Source organism: Gorilla gorilla, chromosome 3, assembly GCF_029281585.2.
Source record: "Gorilla gorilla gorilla isolate KB3781 chromosome 3, NHGRI_mGorGor1-v2.1_pri, whole genome shotgun sequence".
NCBI lineage: Eukaryota > Metazoa > Chordata > Mammalia > Primates > Hominidae > Gorilla > Gorilla gorilla.
In genome coordinates, this window is record NC_073227.2 from 98,158,559 (window position 1) to 98,177,002 (window position 18,444).

Here is an 18,444-nt window from a genome sequence, read left to right on the forward strand (position 1 = left end):
TTGTATATATACAAACACTTGTTTTATATAGAGTGTGTGAAATAGAAAAGATTAACTTTACGTAATTATTTTTCCTTGTCATGTGTTTAGAAAAACGTGGAGCCATTTACCAGTGTTCTTAGTTTGCCATACCCATTTGCTTCTGAAATCAATAAAGTTGCTGTATTTACAGAGGTGAGTAACTTCCGTCAACTATTTATATCATTTAATTTTTTTTTTTTTGAGACGGAGTCTCACTCTGTCACCAGTCTGGAGTGCAGTGGCACAACCTTGGCTCACTGCAACCTCCGCCTCCCAGGTTCAAGCGATTCTCCTGCCTCAGCCTCCCAAGTAGCTGGGACTACAGGTGTGCACCACCACGCCCAGCTAATTTTTGTATTTTTAGTAGAGACAGGGTTTCACCATGTTGGCCAGGGTAGTCTTGATCTCTTGACCTTGTGATCCGCCCGCCTCGGCCTCCCAAAGTGCTGGGATTACAGGTGTGAGCCACCACGTCCGGCATCATCATTTAATTTTTTTTAGAGATCACAAATTAATCATTAATTATTAACCAATCATTAGCACCCTGAATAAATGGAGTTAGAGAAAATCCTAGCATTCACCTAGTCTTATTTTCCCCATTTGGAGCTCAAAACATTTAGATGATTTATTTGAGGTTATATTATTAGCTTGAGAAAGAGCTAAATTAGAACATTAGTTTCATCATTACTAGAATGCTACATTATGTTTCTCACAAGAAACTGAAGAGTGGAATTTATCAATTTATCCTATTAACTGCTGCTTTCTGTTCAAACTTCTCTCCCCAGACAACAAGATTATTTTAAAGCAGTGGAACCATTTAGTACTGTGGTGCCTTAGAAACCACAACTTTCAAAAGTATCTAGTCTTTATAAAACTGTCCTAAATAAATGTTTGTTTATAATGTGTTTATGATTTTTTTTAATCATCCACAAACTATAATGGTTCTGAATGTAATATCCCTGATGCATTTAATTGAAAATTCATGCATTCAGTTCTTTTTTGAGACAGGGTCTTGGTCTGTTGTCCAGGCTGGAGTACAGTGGTGCAGTCATACTCACTATAGCCTCGGACTCCTGGGCTCAAGCGATTCTCCTGCCTTAGCCTACTGAGTAGCTGGAACTGCGGGTGCTAGCCACTATATGGCGGGCTAATTTTTTTTTTTTCTTTGAGACGGAGTCTTGCTCTTGTTGCCCAGGCGGGAGTGCAATGGCGCAATCTTGGCTTACCGCAACCTCTGCCTCCTGGGTTCAAGCGATTCTCTTGCCTCAGCCTCCCGAGTAGCTGCGATTACAGGCATGCACCACCACACCTGGCTAATTTTGTATTTTTAGTAGAGACGGGGTTTCTCCACGTTGGTCAGGCTGGTCTCGAGCTCCTGACCTTAGGTGACTGCCTGCCTTGGCCTCTCAAAGTGCTGAGATTACAGGCGTAAGCCACCATACCCAGCCTGGCAGGCTAATTTTTAATATTTTTTTGTAGAGATCGGGGGTCTCACTTTGTTGCCCAGGCTGGTCTAGAACTCCTGGCTTCAAGTGATCCTCTTGACTCAGCCTGCCAAAATGTTGGGATTACAGGTGTGACTCACTGCACCTGGTTTGCATTTTCTTTTCTTTTTCTTTTTTTTTGAGATGGAGTCTCACTCTGCCACCCTGGCTGGAGTGCAGTGGTGTGATCTCAGCTTACTGCATCCTCCCCCTCCTGGGTTCAAGGATTCTTCTGCCTCAGCCTCCTGAGTAGCTGGGACTACAGGTGTGTGCCACCACATCAGGCCAATTTTTATATTTTTAGTAGAGACAGAGTTTTGCCATGTTGGCCAGGCTAGTCTTGAACTCCTGACCTCAGGGGAACTATCCGCCTCAGCCTCCCAAACTTCTGGGATTACCAGTGAGAGCCACTACATCCAGCCACATTTTCAATTAAAAATAAAAGCTACAATTTATACTTTGAACTGTGATATTATTTCTGACAACATACTTCAAAGCAGACTGAATATATTTAAAATTAATGATTGATTTTCAAATTATTGTGTTTTGGTAGAATGCATCAGAGGTCAAAATAGCGGAAGAAAATGGAGCTGCATTTGCAGGAGGCTCTAGTCTGATACAGAAGGTACAGTGTTGTTTTCATGTTTATTAGGTATAGAGATGATTCTGTTATCTTTACCATTCATTGATCTATTATATGTGGAACACTAGTCTCATGTCTTATGATAAATAGTTAATAGGTCTTTATAAGAGCAGGAAAAAAATTTCCAACTTTTTTCAGTTTCAAAATCAAGCTAGGAGAAAACTATCCAGACAGTCTGATTTTGTGTGTTTGTGTTTATTTGGGGAGTGTGTGTGGGTGTGTGTGTTTGTGTGTGTTTGAGACAAGGTCTCTCTCTGTTGTCCAGACTAGAATATGGTGGTGCAATTATGGCTCACTGTAGCCTTGAACTCCTGAGCTCAAGCAATCCTCCTGCCTCAGCCTTCTGAGTAGCTGGGACCAGCCACTGCACTCGGCTAATTTTTTTGTAGAGATAGGGTTCTTGCTTGTTGCCCAGGCTGGTCTTGAACTCTTGGCATCAGCAGTCCTCCTGCCTTGGCCTCCCAAAGTACTGGGGTTACAGGTGTGAGCCACCACACCCAACCTCAGACAGTCTGATATTGATTATACTTGACTTATATTATTGTGATTATTATTATTATTACTATTTTTCACTTGCTTCTTTTTTGTCTGAGAGTTTTGTGGATAGATAGGAAAGGGCAGTGTGACTCTGGTTTTGAATGTAAGGTTTAAAATGAAATCCACAAGGTTGCATGGATTTCATTGATACCCATGGACACCTCTATTCATGTTTTGAAGATCAAATACTTGTTTTTTTTCTTGGAGTGAAGGTGTAATTCACTTAGTAGATCATAAAGTATGGTATCTGCCCTCTATAATGTTGGTGCTTTTGGTTCCTCTTAACTTTTAGCTTCTAATCCTTTCAGAATGGCATAGGCTCAGTATGGTAGCAACAAGTGATTATATAGCCTGCCTTTAGAAGGTAACAGAGCTTCGCTGGACGCAGTGGCTCATGCCTGTAATCTCAGCACTTTGGGAGGCTGAGGTGGGCAGATCACTTGAGGCCAGGAGTTTGGGACCAGCCTGGCCAACACGGTGAATCCCCACCTCTACTAAAAATACAAAAATTAGCCAGGCATGGTGGCACATGCCTGTAATCCCAGCTACTTGGGAGGCTGAGGCACGAGAATCTCTTGAACCTGGGAGGCGGAGTTTGCAGTTAGCCGAGATTGCGCCTACACTCCAGCCTAGGCAACAGAGCGAGACTCTGTCTCCAAAAAAATAAATTAATAAAATAAATAAACAAACAAATAAATAAGAAAATAACAGAGCTTGGAGAGCCTCTTTGAAAACGAGAACTTTTTTTTTCCTTTTTAAGAGGTAGGAAGAAGAGGCATGGAGTTATTTCTGAAAATACAAAAGATTTTTCTTAGGGTTCTCTCTAAAAGTTCCTCCTCTAGATAAAATCCTTTATTATAAAGTTATGGAATTTTTTTTATTATACTTTAAGTTCTAGGGTAGATGTGCACAACGTGCAGGTTTGTTACGTATGTATATATGTGCCATGTTGGTGTGCTGCACCCATTAACTTGTCATTTACATTAGGTATATCTCCTAATGCTATCCCTCCCCCGTCCCCTACTCCAAGACAGGGCCCGGTGTGTGATGTTCCCCACCCTATCAATTCAACAAGAAGAGCTAACTATCCTAAATATATATGCACCCAATACAGGGGCACCCAGATTCATAAAGGAAGTCCTTAGAGACCTAGAAAGAGACTTAGACTCCCACACAATAATAATGGGAGACTTTAACACCCCACTGTCAACATTAGACACATCAACGAGACAGAAAGTTAACGAGGATATCCAGGAATTGAACTCAGCTCTGCACCAAGCGGACCTAATAGACATCTACAGAACTCTCCACCCCAAATCAACAGAATATGCATTCTTCTCAGCACGACATTGCACTTATTCCAAAATTGACCACATAGTTGGAAGTAAAGCACTCCTCAGCAAATGTAAAAGAACAGAAATTATAACAAACTGTCTCTCAGACCACAGTGCAGTGAGACTAGAACTCAGGATTAAGACACTCACTCAGCTCTCCCTCTCCCTCTCCCTCTCCCTCTCCCTCTCCCCCTCCGCTTTCCACGGGCTCCCTCTCCCTCTCCCCTTTCCACGGTCTCCCTCTCATGCCGAGCCAAAGCTGGACTGTGCTGCTGCCATCTCGGCTCACTGCAACCTCCCTGCCTGATTCTCCTGCCTCAGCCTGCCGAGTGCCTGCGATTGCAGGCGCGCGCCGCCACGCCTGACTGGTTTTCGAATTTTTTTGGTGGAGACGGGGTTTCGCTGTGTTGGCCGGGCTGGTCTCCAGCTCCTAACCGCGAGTGATCCGCCAGCCTTGGCCTCCCAAGGTGCCGGGATTGCAGACGGAGTCTCGTTAACTCAGTGCTCAATGGCGCCCAGGCTGGAGTGCAGTGGCGTGATCTTGGCTCGCTACAACCTCCACCTCCCAGCCGCCTGCCTTGGCCCCCCAAAGTGTGGAGATTGCAGCCTCTGCCCAGCTGCCACCCTGTCTGGGAAGTGAGGAGCGTCTCTGCCCGGCCGCCATCCCTCCTGGGAAGTGAGGAGTGCCTCTTCCCGGCCGCCATCCCATCTAGGAAGTGAGGAGATGTGAGGAGCGTCTCTGCCCCGCCGCCCCGTCTGAGAAATGAGGAGCGCCTGGGCCCGGCCGCGACCTCGTCTGGGAGGTGAGGGGCGTCTCTGCCCGGCCGCTCCGTCTGAGAAGTGAGGAGCCCCTCCGCCCAGCTGCCACCCCGTCCGGGAAGTGAGGAGCGTCTCCGCCCGGCAGCCACCCCATCTGGGAGGGAGGTGGGGGTCAGCCCCCGCCAGGCCAGCCGCCCCGTCTGGGAGGGAGGTGGGGGGGTCAGCCCCCCGCCCGGCCAGCCGCCCCGTCCGGGAGGGAGGTGGGGGGTCAGCCCCCCGCCCGGCCAGCCGCCCCGTCCGGGAGATGAGGGGCGCCTCTGCCCGGCCGCCCCTACTGGGAAGTGAGGAGCCCTTCTGCCCGGCCAGCCCCCCACCTCCGGGCGCCCGGCCAGCCACCCCGTCCGGGAGGGAGGTGGGGGTCAGCCCCCCGCCCGGCCAGCCGCCCCGTCCGGGAGGGAGGTGGGGGGTCAGCCCCCCACCCGGCCAGCCGCCCCGTCCGGGAGATGAGGGGCGCCTCTGCCCGGCCGCCCCTACTAGGAAGTGAGGAGCCCTTCTGCCCGGCCAGCCGCCCCGTCCGGGAGGGAGGTGGGGGGTCAGCCCCCCACCCGGCCAGCCGCCCCGTCCGGGAGATGAGGGGCGCCTGTGCCCGGCCGCCCCTACTAGGAAGTGAGGAGCCCTTCTGCCCGGCCAGCCGCCCCGTCCGGGAGGGAGGTGGGGGGTCAGCCTCCTGCCCGGCCAGCCGCCCTGACCGGGAGGGAGGTGGGGGGCTCAGCATCCCCGCCCGGCCAGCCGCCCCATCCGGGAGGGAGGTGGGGGGTCAGCCCCCCGCCCGGCCAGCCGCCCTGTCTGGGAGGGAGGTGGGGGGGTCAGCCGCCTGCCCGGCCAGCCGCCCCGTCCGGGAGGTGAGGGGCGCCTCTGCCCGGCCGCCCCCACTGGGAAGTGAGGAGCCCCTCTGCCCGGCCGCCACCCCATCTGGGAGGTGTACCCAACAGCTCATTGAGGGCGGGCCATGTTGACAGTGGCGGTTTTGTGGAGTAGAGGCGGGGGGCAAGGTGGGGAAAGGATTGGGAGGTCGGAGGGTTGCTGTGTCTGTGTAGAGGGAGGTGGATATGGGAGACTTTTCATTTTGTTCTGTACTAAGAAAAATTCTTCTGCCTTGGGATCCTGTTGATCTATGACCTTACCCCCAACCCTGTGCTCTCTGAAACATGTGCTGTGTCCACTCAGGGTTAAATGGATTAAGGGCGGTGCAAGATGTGCTTTGTTAAACAGAAAAAAAAAAAAAAAAGACACTCACTCAAAACTGCTCAACTACATGGAAACTGAACAACCTGCTCCTGAATGACTGCTGGGTACATAACGAAATGAAGGCAGAAATAAAGATGTTCTTTGAAACCAATGAGAAAAAAGACACAACATACCAGAATCTCTGGGACACATTTAAAGCAGTGTGTAGAGAGAAATTTATAGCACTAAATGCCCACAAGAGAAAGCAGGAAAGATTGAAAATTGGCACCCTAACATCACAATTAGAAGAACTAGAGAAGCAAGAGCAAACTAATTCAAAAGCTAGCAGAAAGCAAGAAATAACTAAGATCAGAACAGAACTGAAGGAGATAGAGATACAAAAAACCCTTCAAAAAAATCAATGAATCCATTAGCTGGTTTTTTGAAGAGATCAACAAAATTGATAGATCGCTAACAAGACTAATACAGAAGAAAAGAGAAGAATCAAATAGATGCAATAAAAAATGATAAAGGGGATATCACCACCGATCCCACAGAAATACAAACTACCATCAGAGAATACTATAAACACCTCTACGCAAATAAACTAGAAAATCTAGAAGAAATGGATAAATTCCTGGACATATACACCCTCCCAAGACTAAACCAGGAAGAAGTTGAATCCCTGAATAGACCAATAACAGGCTCTGAAATTGAGGCAATAATTAATAGCCTATCAACCAAAAAAAGTCCAGGACCAGATGGATTCACAGCCAGATTCTACCAGAGGTACAAAGAGGAGCTGGTACCATTCCTTCTGAAACTATTCCAATCAATAGAAAAAGAGGGAATCCTCCCTAATTCATTTTATGAGGCCAGCATCATCCTGATACCAAAGCCTGGCAGAGACACCACAAAAAAAGAGAATTTTAGACCAATATCCCTGATGAACATCGATGCAAAAATCCTCAGTAAAATACTGGCAAACCAAATCCAGCAGCACATCAAAAAGCTAAAGCTTATCCACCATGATCAAGTGGGCTTCATCCCTGGGATGCAAGGCTGGTTCAACATATGCAAATCAATAAATGTAATCCATCATATAAACAGAACCAAAGACAAAAACCACATGATTATCTCAATAGATGCAGAAAAGACCTTCAACAAAATTCAACAGCCCTTCATGCTAAAAACTCTCAATAAACTAGGTATTGATGGGACATATCTGAAAACAATAAGAGCTATTTATGACAAACCCACAGCCAATATCATACTGAATGGGCAAAAACTGGAAGCATTCCCTTTGAAAACTGGCACAAGACAGGGATGCCCTCTCTCACTCCTATTCAACATAGTGTTGGAAGTTCTGGCCAGGGCAATCAGGCAAGAGAAAGAAATAAAGGATATTCAATTAGGAAAAGAGGAAGTCAAATTGTCCCTGTTTGCAGATGACATGATTGTATATTTAGAAAACCGCATCGTCTCAGCCCCAAATCTCCTTAAGCTGATAAGCAACTTCAGCAAAGTCTCAGGATACAAAATCAATGTGCAAAAATCACAAGCATTGCTATATGTTATGGAATTTTTGCCGGGGAGGAGAAAGTAGACAGGAAATAGTGATTTGAAAATTTATCCTTTGTCCCATATTCAAATTTTCATTTGGGGAGCTTTTAACTGGGCTCATCCTTTGAGATAAACAGCAGTGCTCATAGTTTGTTTTTTTCCCACCCCTAAAAGTACTCTAAATTTGGTGAGGATTCTGGATTTTAAATAAAGAGGGTCTTCAGAATGATTTTTGGTTGCAGAACTAGTGGAAAGTAGGAAGAGTATGCTTTAATACAGGTTCTAGGCCAAAGTCAGTGGGACTCAGTTCTTTCTGATATATTATTAATTTTAATTAAAAAATTATTAAAACTTATTATTAAAAAATAATCATCACAAATGTTTGGTAATTTGAGAATAGAGCTGGGTCTCTAGAATCAGAGAACTAATCTTGAGTTTGTATACAGCTTTCTATTTTCTTCTTGCAACCACTAAAGTTACCTTATAGAACTGTCATAGCCACTCCTTTGGTTCGGTTTTTTTGTTTTTTTTTTTTTTTCATTTTTTTTGAGACAGTGTGTCGTTGCATCACCCAGGCTGGAGTGCAGTGACGTGATCTCGGCTCACTGCAACCTCTGCCTCCTGAGTTCAAGTGATTCTCCTGCTTCAGCCTCCCTAGTAGCTGGGATTACAGGCGCCTGCCACTGTGCCCAGCTAATTTTTGTATTTTTAGTAGAGATGGGGTTTTGCCACATTGGCCAGACTGGTCTCGAACTCCTGGCTTCAAGTGATCTGCCCGCCTTGGCCTTCCAAAATGTTGGGATTATAGGCGTGAGCCACTGCTCCCAGCCGAGACACCACGCCTGGCCTTTGGTTCTTAAATGTTAAGCAAGAAGTTACCTCTCAAGAAAGAAATGGTAATAGAGCAGAAAGTGTTATGAAGCTGTAAGTTCAATAAATGAAACACATTTTTAAAAGTAACCCAAAGACATTTTAAAATTCTGTAGTATAGAAAATATTAACAGGTACAGAATTTCTCTTTAGGGCCCCAGTAGAGGATCTGTTATTAGAGGGAGCATGCCATCTGTGTAAGGCATCATAGGATAAGTTTGCAAGTTACCCCGTGGTGTCTTTTTAAAGCTAGTCCATGTTATTTTTAGAAGGTATTCAGGTTATGAGGTAAATTCAATACAGTTTAGTATAATATTATGGCTGCAATTTTTTATACATTCCTGTGTTTTTAAATTAGTTTATCATTTTGCTTAGGTCTATAAAATGCCAAGTAGGATAAATTTACGTAGTCATTTCTTTTTTTTTTTTTTTTCTTTTTGAGATGGAGTTTCACTCTTGTTGCCCAGTGGGGAGTGCAATGGCACAATCTCGGCTCACTGCAACCTCCGCCTCCCGGGTTCAAGCGATTTTCCTGAATCTGCCTCCCGAGTAGCTGGAATTACAGGCACCTGCCACCACGCCCAGCTAATTTTTTTTATTTTTAGTAGAGATGGGGTTTCACCGTGTTGGCCAGGCTGGTCTTGAACTCCTGACCTCAGGCGATCCAACCTTCCTCAGCCTCCCAAAGTGCTGAGATTACAGGTGTGAGCCACCGTGCCACGTAGTAATTTCTTAGATAACACATTCATTTATTAAATTTATTTTACTTTATTTTGAAACATCACAGATATGCCTGGTTCTGAGTGATTTTAAAGTAACTGCATATTTTTACTTGCCTCTAAGAGCATGATTTCCATCCACAGTTTTTTATTATTCCAAGATACAATCCTACTTATAGCATAACTTCCAAACATAATTTTAATTTAAAGGAACATGTCATAGAATTAGGATTGGAAAGTCTTGAAATAGAAATCTCACATACAGTTCTTTGACATTTAGAAATTGCCTCTGCTTTCCTATTTCCAGTGATGAGACCCCTGGTTCTGGACCCACACTGCCTGTTTTTCAATTCTAGCTCTGCCTCTTAGGTGTGTACAGACTGACTCATCCTCCCTGATCCCTCAGTTTTTTTTATCTGGAATGTGTGGTCAATACTGGTACCTGTCTCAAGGGTTGTTATGAAGACTGGATGTTCTAAATTATATTAAATATTTAGCAGAATGCTTGGCACATGAGAAGTGCCCATTTAATGTAAGTTGTTGTTAAGGAGAGGTGAGTATGTTATTTAAGGACTAAAAATTTGTGCAAAGAATAGTAACAGAAGGATAAAATTCCATAGTCATTTCTTAATTTTGTCAGAATTCAAGTTTTTAATTCACCGTGTACCCCTAAATCAAGGCTTTGAATGGCATATTGTGGTAAGATTTCATACAAAGAGAATCACTGGTAAAATATTTCTTGCTTGGGCAGTGGCACGATCTTGGCTTACTGCAACCTCTGCCTTCCTGGCTTCAAGCAATCCTCCCACCTCAGCCTCCCGGTTACCTGGGACTACAGATGTGTGCCACCACACCCGGCTAATTTTTATATTTTTTGTAGAGACAGGATTTTGCCTTGTTGCCCAGGCTAATTTCAAACTCCTGAGCTCAATTGATTTGCCTGCCTTGGCCTCCCAAAGTGCTGGGATTACAGGTGTGGAGTTTAAGTGGAGTATATTGTATGTTTTAAGTGGAGTATATTAAGTAGAGTTTAAGTGGAGTATATTGTAGTAGTATAATAGTTATTTTAGGTGCTTGCCTGAATTAATAAAAATGTTTTCTAAAAATTGAATATTAATTCCTTTGTTCTGAGAATGGATATAGAGTATGGATAATAAACTATAAGTGAACTTGTCTTTGATCACCGCGTCTTCTTTTATTCTTAGTTATCGGTGGTAAGGAAAATTTCAGTTTCAGTTCTTTGTGAAAGTAATTATAAATTCAATTCTCTGATGCTCTAAATTTAGGAAGCTAGTGGTTGCTAGTGAGTTTGGCAGTTAGTGGTTATTAATTTTACAATGTGATCTGTTGCAAAATTTTCAGCTTTTGTAGGTTCCTTCAGTTTTAATAAATATATGAATTTAACTTTGTGGGATTCTGTGAGCCATGCACACATTCATTGCTGTGTTGTAACTTGTAACACTTTTGCCTAACACAACCCAAAGGAAGAAACCATTAATTTTTTTTTTTAAGGATGTGGCTGTTTTTAAAGGAAAATGTTTTACTTCTGATGGTTTTTATAATTGACAGGTGTATTTGTATGATCTTTGTGTTTGAAGAAAAGAATTGTGCTTAATGTCTGTTTTCTGAATTATAAAGGAAATGACTACATTGTACTTTTTCAGAACGATAAAGCTTTTCATCTCATCTGAGGTCACTTTTTATTTTAATTTTCAGATTTGGGATGATGAAATTGTTGCAGACTTTTACGTAGCTGTTCCAGAAATAATGCCTGAACTTAATCGATTAAGGAAGAAACTGAATAAAAAATATCCAAAGCTTTCTCGAAGTAAGAGAATTCCTATTATTTCAATATCCTGTCAACAACTTTCTTGTGAACTTTGCTTAGTTAGGAAACAAAGTTGTTCATGTATGTGTAGAATAAATAGTATGTCCTGGTATATGAGTTTGAGTTACGAGAACCTACGGGTTTGATTTTTTTCCCCCGCTTTGGCATTAATACTGGTAATCTAATATGATTTGAAAACCTAGTTACTTTATAATACCAGTTTTTAAAATGTAGATCAAAGTCTAGCTCCCAATTAGTGGAATGTATTATTTACTCAGTATATTATCATCATACTGTTTTATTGGCTTTTATCCCTGTTTATCAATATAATATGTATGCCCATTTATTTAAAAGTGTTCAACATATGTATGAATGTTGACCATATGCATGGCTCTGAAGGTAATTTCTCTTAAGAAATTTTCCGCTTATGGATATTTTCTCCTTAAGAAATCTAATAAGAAAGTTAAGGTCGCTAAATACGGAACTGTGTTATAAAGTATGAGGTATTATATAATAAATTTAAAAAGTGCTAGGGGTGTTCAGTGGAGGTGGAGTTTACACATAGGTGAGGAATCAGGGAAGGCATCATAAAAGAGGTAACATTTAAAGATAAAGGAGGTAACATTAGTTGGATGAATTGATTGAGGAGAATATTTTAAGTAGAAGGAATGTATTAATCAGAGACACCAAAGTAAGTCAGAAATCATAGGCCAGGTACAAGAAATATTAATTAGCTCTCTTTGACTGTGGGGAGTGGTACCCCTACATTGAAATAGAAGAGAATAATGGGAAATGATGTTGGAAAGGTAGATTGATGCCGTATTGAGAAGAACTTTGAATGATGGGCTAATGAGCATGAACATCTGCATTCTATATTCAGCAGGACTCAGAAGTTTTTGAGATGGGAGTGACATAATCTGTTCTTTAGAGCTTTAATCTGGCAAGAGGTTTTTAAGATAATTGAAACTAGAGGCAGGGAAACCAGTTCAGGTACAATGGCAAGAGACTAATAAATGTAATGTTTAAGCTAAGGTCTTCATAACGAGACTGGAGTGAAATGTATAAATGTCAAGGATATTAGGACTTAGCAATTAATTGGGAATGGAGAGGTTGAGGGGGAGAAAAGGAAGAGTCAAATGATACTGAGGTTTTTTAAGTCTAGAGAACTCTCCTAATAAGTGTCATCATTAATGGAAACAGGGAGTACATTTGGGAGGAAAAACAAGTTCACTTGCTGACACAGTTTGTTTTAGATAGTGCTGGATGTCTGGTATATTATTATTTCAAATAAAATTTTGTAGTGTAAACAGAACAAATATTTTAAAATTGTGTTAGTAGATTTGTCTTCAAATTTTAACTCTAGTTGAGCTAAAAAAATTCTTCTAAAATTTTTATATATCCTAGCCACTGACAACTTGTCTGAATTGTAGATCATGACTTGTAAATTAAATTCAAATGGACTTTCCAGTTCTTTTGTTGTGTTAGAGTTTTGTTTATTTTTGATAGCATGCATTAAGTCATAAATATTTATTAGATTTTGAACTGGTGTCTGGCACTTTTTATTAGGGATTTCCCTTATAGCAGTGTTTATTATGGAGTCCAGTTTATATTCTTTCTTAAGTAAGACCTAAAACTGAACGTATTTTAAAAATTAAACCAGAATTGCAGTTGAATTTGATGAAAATATTTCTCATAACTTTTTTGTTCTTAATTAAATTCAAGCTCAAATCAGAGCAAAACAAACAGTACTAAATACAGTAAAAACCAAAAATGAATACTAATATGTTTGTATTCTAGATATCTAGCTCCTTGCTTTGCATGGTGAACTGATTTTTAAAAGACATTAATTTTGTCACCTTTGCTACTTTATCCATTCTCTCTGTAACCCTTTTAGCTTCCTTTTTTTTTTTTTAGCCTTGAGGGTTTTTTTTTTTTCTCATTGGCATCTCAATATTTGGAACCTTTTTTAGTTTTCAAATACCTTATTTCTTTATTCCAAATAATAATTTTCCTAATAAAATGTTTATTAGTGAGCTTTAGTTTATTTCTCCTTTCATAATGAATTGCAGCTTCACATATCATGGTCAAGTACCTAAGTATGTTTTTCCCCTCCTATTTGCGTAGGCACCTTGAGTGAAGAGATGGACCTTTTCCCTTCTCTGACACCTTCTTTTCACCCCAACATGATCTGTTTAATGGCACTGGTAAAACATTTGTGTTCTTTAAACATGAAAACAAACAACCTGTCAAAAATGTTAAATGGAATACATCAGATGTGCATTAGAACAAATGAAGCTTCTATTATGCATTTTCAAAGCTCATTCAGATTCTTGTTTAAGAACATTTGATTCCCCCTATATCCAACAAAAGTCTTTAGTGTAAAATAGAAATTACATTTTGAGCAAGTGGAGAAAATTAAAAAACAAGCTCCTGCAGCTGAGCTCATTAGTTTCCCATTTCCAGTTTTACTAATGGGAGTGGGCGTGTGTACATTTTGCAGCTTGTTTAATGCTGCAGTTTTATTCGTTTTATTTTAATTGCTTACATAACTGTAGGCAAGTTCTTTGTTTTTCAAATGCACATTTGGCTTGTTTTCTCAATATTTTTTGTTTTATTAAAAAAAATTAAAACCTGTTTTTTAAAATTCCTTCTAAGAAATTTGGTTTTATTTTGCTTATCGTCTGGCTTCCTCCCCAATATAAGTACCCTCTGTAATTCTTTCATCTCTAATATAGATATGTTTTGTTAATTAAAACTTTTTTATTTCTAATCCTATTTATAAATTAGCATTTAGAAACTAAAAACACTAGTGTGAAATATATCTTTTTTTTTTATGAGTCAGAGTTTCCCTCTGTCGCCCAGGCTGGAGTGCAGGGGTGCAGTCTCGGCTCACTGCAACCTCCGCCTCCTGGGTTCAAGTGAATCTGCCTCAGCCTCCCAAGTAGCTGCGATTATAGGAGCATGCCACCACGCCTGGCTAATTTTTGTATTTTTAGTAGACACATGTTGGCCAGGCTGGTCTCGAACTCCTGACCTCAGGTAATCTGCCCGCTTCAGCCTCCTAAAGTGCTTGGCCTCCCAAAGTGCTGGGATTATGGGCGTGAACCACCGTGCCCAGCCAAAAAAAAACTTGACTTAATGGTATCAGATGTTTATTATGCATATTAACCTGTGATAGGTACTGTGGCATATATGGGAACAGTTGAATTCTTTTATACCATACTAAGTTATTGTCAGGTAAGAAAGGGACATGATTAGAAAATTAGAATTACACTAATGTGTATTCCTCTTAACTTCTAACTCTTAGAATTGAGCACTAGTGCTCCACTCGATGTCTTGTCCAAATGATATCCCAGCAGACTTGTCCAAAAGATACCCACATATGAGCAGGACACTGCTTTCCGTGAGGAAGTTGGTGTATCATACGTGAGACTCATGGATATTAAAGTTCTTGTAATGTGTAGCATTTTTAACTCATAGAATAGTACCTTGTACTTCAGGGTTTTGTTTGCATTATTGGAACAATCAGAAGTTTTGGTTATATAAGGGAAAATAACCAAAACAGAGAATTTTTGCAAGGTAATGAATTTGAAATTTTTCTAAATTTCTGCCCCTTCACATATTAGTTTAAAAACTATCCATGTATGAAAGACTCCATTAATGATTAGGTACTGTTACAATTGTTGTAGATGAAATATGGATCTATTATAGCTGGTTCTGTTATGCTTTCCTTTGCTTCCTTTACTTCAGCCTTGGCAGCCTCCTTGATCTTCCTCATACACACTAAGTGCTCTCCCTCCTCAAGTCTTTGGATTTACTGTTGCCTGGGTCTGTAGTAGTACTGTTTGCTTACTTGCCTTGCTCACTTTCTCATTCGAACATCATCTAAACAGAGAGACCTTCCATGACCATCCTATATAAAATATTACTACCACTTCCTATTATCACTAAATATCATTATTATGCTTTTGTATTCATTTTAGGACATATCACTCTTAGCATCTTTTTTGTGTGTGTGTGTGTGATGTGTGTTCAGTACCTCTCATTAGAGCAAAGATGGTTTTGTTTTGTCCATTGCTACATTCCCATTGCCTAGAGTATAGTACCTGGAAAATAGTACATACTCTACAAATATTTGAATGAATGAATGAATGAATGAATGAATGAATGTTTAATCCAGCACTCATTCAGTTGGTAGAAGATATAAAATTAAACTGTAACTTAAAAATGGAGTATACAATTTTTTTTTTTTGAGACGGAGTTTTGCTCTGTCGCCCAGGCTGGAGTGCAGTGGCACATCTCGGCTCACTGCAACCTCCCCTTCCCGGGTTCATACAATTCTCCTGCCTCAGCCTCCTGAGTAGCTGAGATTACAGGTGTGCGCCACCATGCCCAGGTAATTTTTTTTGTATTTTTAGTAGAGATGGGGTTTCACCATGTTGGCCAGGCTGGTCTCAAACTCCTGACCTCAAATGATCCACATCCCTCAGCTTCCCAAAGTGCTGGGATTACATGCGTGAGCCACCACACCCAGCTTGGACTATATACAATTTATAGATTTTTTTTGTTAGAATAATTGTATTTATAGTAGTTGAGTATCTACTATGTGCCAAGCCTTGGGTGTGATAGCAGTGAACAAGACAGACAAAGTTCTTGCGGTCATAGAACTAACAGTTTTGTTTTCTGCAGTAGAGAAACTAGTTTAACTTTTTACAGTTACTTATGCACAGATTTTTTTTTTTTTTTGAGACAGAGTCTCACTGTGTCACCCAGGCTGGAGTGCAGAGACATGATCTTGTCTCACTGCAACCTCTGCCTCCTGGGTTCAGGTGATTCTCTTGCCTCAGCCACCAGAATAGCTGGGACTACAGGCGTGTGCTGCCACGCCTGGCTCATTTTTTTTTTTTTTTTCGTATTTTCAGTAGAGACGGGGTTTTGCCATGTTGGCCAGGCTGGTCTTGAACTCATGAGCTCAAGTGATCTACCTGCTGCAGTCTCCGAAAGTGCTGGGATTACAGGCATGTGCAACCATGCCTGGCCGTTTATGCTCAGATTTCTTTAAACAAACAAAAAGCAAATCACAAGCCCCCGGCACCTTCATTTGATTCAACTATCCTTTCCAGCTGCGATCTTAGTTTTTTATGTTGTTTTATGTTAAGTTTTTCACATAATGGTCTTCAGCAATTGGCTTCATTTTCTTACTAAGCATTAGTATTCCTTACAGCTTTTTCTTCCATAATTTAGCTAAAATATTGCTCTCTCAGTTATCACAGGTTTTTCTTTTGCCATATTCAAAGGTCTGTTCTTAGTTTTCTCTGTTTCTTGCAACTTCTTTCAGGAGGTAATGTATGCAGTCCTAACTCACCTCTTTTCTAACTATTTCTTCTTTGTTTTCCTTGATTAAAAAAAGAAAAGAGAAGGTATATTAGGAGGAAATACTTGATCGTATAGCATAGGTTATGTTTATTATGGAAATTGAATAGAGAATTAAAGGAAAAGAAAGTGAAAGGAAGAAAGAAAATGAAGAAAGAAGAGCCTAAAAACACAGAGAAAAGTGAAAGTGGAGAAAGAGGAAAGCAGTTAAATAGCAGTAAGGGATAGCAAAGCCCTAGAAATAGCAGTGATGATTTAACATTTGCCTGTATTGAAAAGCAGAGTAGAATAGTAGTTAGTATAGATCTCTCTTTGTCTTGACTTTGTCACTTACTGTGACCTTGAGCAAACTTTTTAACATTTTGTGCCTTATTTATTCATGTACAAAATGAGTTTCATTATAACATCCATCCCATACTGTTTTTGTGATAATGTATGAAGCACAAGCTGGGTACATAACATATGATGTGTGGGCCACTATGATTATCATTAGCTCCCTATCATTCCTAAAGTAGCTATTCATTCTCCACAATTACTTTAGGAGAAGCTATTCTTTTTCATGTATTTATATATCACCTTCATAACTTATTTGTTGAAAAAGCAGATAATTATTGGCATGCCTACCTATGTGCCAGGTGACTACACTTAGTACTGAGGATTGAAAAATAAAGTGAAAAGACATTTTCTGTCTTTAAGAAGATAAACACTGAGGAGAGAGAAATGAGAGCAAACTGCTGCACTAAAATGCAGTAAGTTTATTGGTAGAAAATGTACAAAGTATTGTAGAGGAATGAGGGACTGCTTTATAGAATGAGATTATATAAAGAAGATTGCAGTTGAGAGGTTAAGCATGAATAGGCATTTGCTTTCCTTACATGAATCAGGCAGAGGAAATGGCCATTTTACATATACAAAAGTATGAGAGAGCCAGTAGTGTTCAAGAAATTATAAGCAGCTTTCTATCATTTGGTATATAAAATGTTATCAGATACTGGTGGTCAATGGGATTGGACAGTGATAGACAGTGGGCTAGGTCACAGCAGGCTTTGTGTGCTATACCATGGAGATTAGATTTTATCCTCTTTGCAAATAGGAGTCATTGAAAACTTTAGCTCAGAAGAATGACGTAAGATTTGCTTATCAGAATGAGTATTGTGAGAACTGTATAAGTGGTAGGGTAGCCGTATGAGGATGGTGAAACTTTAAGAACGGAGACCAGCGAGGAGGCGATTACAGTAATCCAGGTAAAAGATGAAGAAGGAAAGAGTCTGGTAGTGGCAGTGAAGACAGATGAGGAAAGATGTTGTTGGATATTAAGAATTAGAATTAACAGGAGTTATTGATTAAATGTAGGGGGTAAGGGAGGGGGAAGAATCTAGAATGATTTCCTAATTTTGGTCTTGAGTAGCCTAGTAAATACTATTTTAACTATAAATGCACATGAAGTAAAGCAGATTTGGGTATGACAATAATATTACAAGGTGAAGGGGTCAAGGAGGTAGATAAGCTGGCGCAACTTTATTTTGTATTAACATGAAGCATTAACAGTATTAATATGAAGTAGGTTGTGGTTAGTATGCACATTGTGCTCCCTAGAGCAAGTAAAACATACTCACACAAATAAATATAGCTTAAAACTATAAATAGAGGAATAAAAATGATATGCTAAAATTTTTTTATTTAATAAGCCTGTAAAGGAGGAACAGAAGAACAAATAAGATGAAACAAATAGAAAACACATATCAAAATAAAGACCTAAATTCAGCCATATAAATAGTTATGATAATTGGAAATGGACCACACACTCCAAGAAGCAGAGATTATAAGATTAAAAAAAAAAAACCCAACTATATGCTGTCTACAAGAGACACGTGTTATAGTCAAACACAAATAGGCTGAAAGTAAAATGGTGGATAAAAATATACCATAAAAACTATAAGCATTAGAGAGTTGGATTCTATATTAATATCGGACAAAATAGACTTTTAAGACAATGATTATTATTAGAGAAAAAGATGGATATTCTATAATAATAATAAGACTCATCTTAAAGCTTCAAAATACTTGAGGCAAAACCTGACAGAAT

General features: G+C 40.5%; 1 protein-coding gene across 1 annotated transcript in view; it reads left to right on the forward strand.

Moving 5' to 3' along the window:
* Window positions 1-18,444, forward strand: part of MRPL1 (mitochondrial ribosomal protein L1) — a 100,554-nt gene that overhangs the window by 31,064 nt on the left and 51,046 nt on the right. Inside the window, exons 4-6 of the mRNA XM_004038870.5 lie at window positions 91-174; window positions 2,059-2,130; window positions 10,874-10,985. Coding sequence (XP_004038918.1) covers window positions 91-174; window positions 2,059-2,130; window positions 10,874-10,985 — 268 coding nt within the window. The remainder of the gene's footprint in view (window positions 1-90; window positions 175-2,058; window positions 2,131-10,873; window positions 10,986-18,444) is intronic.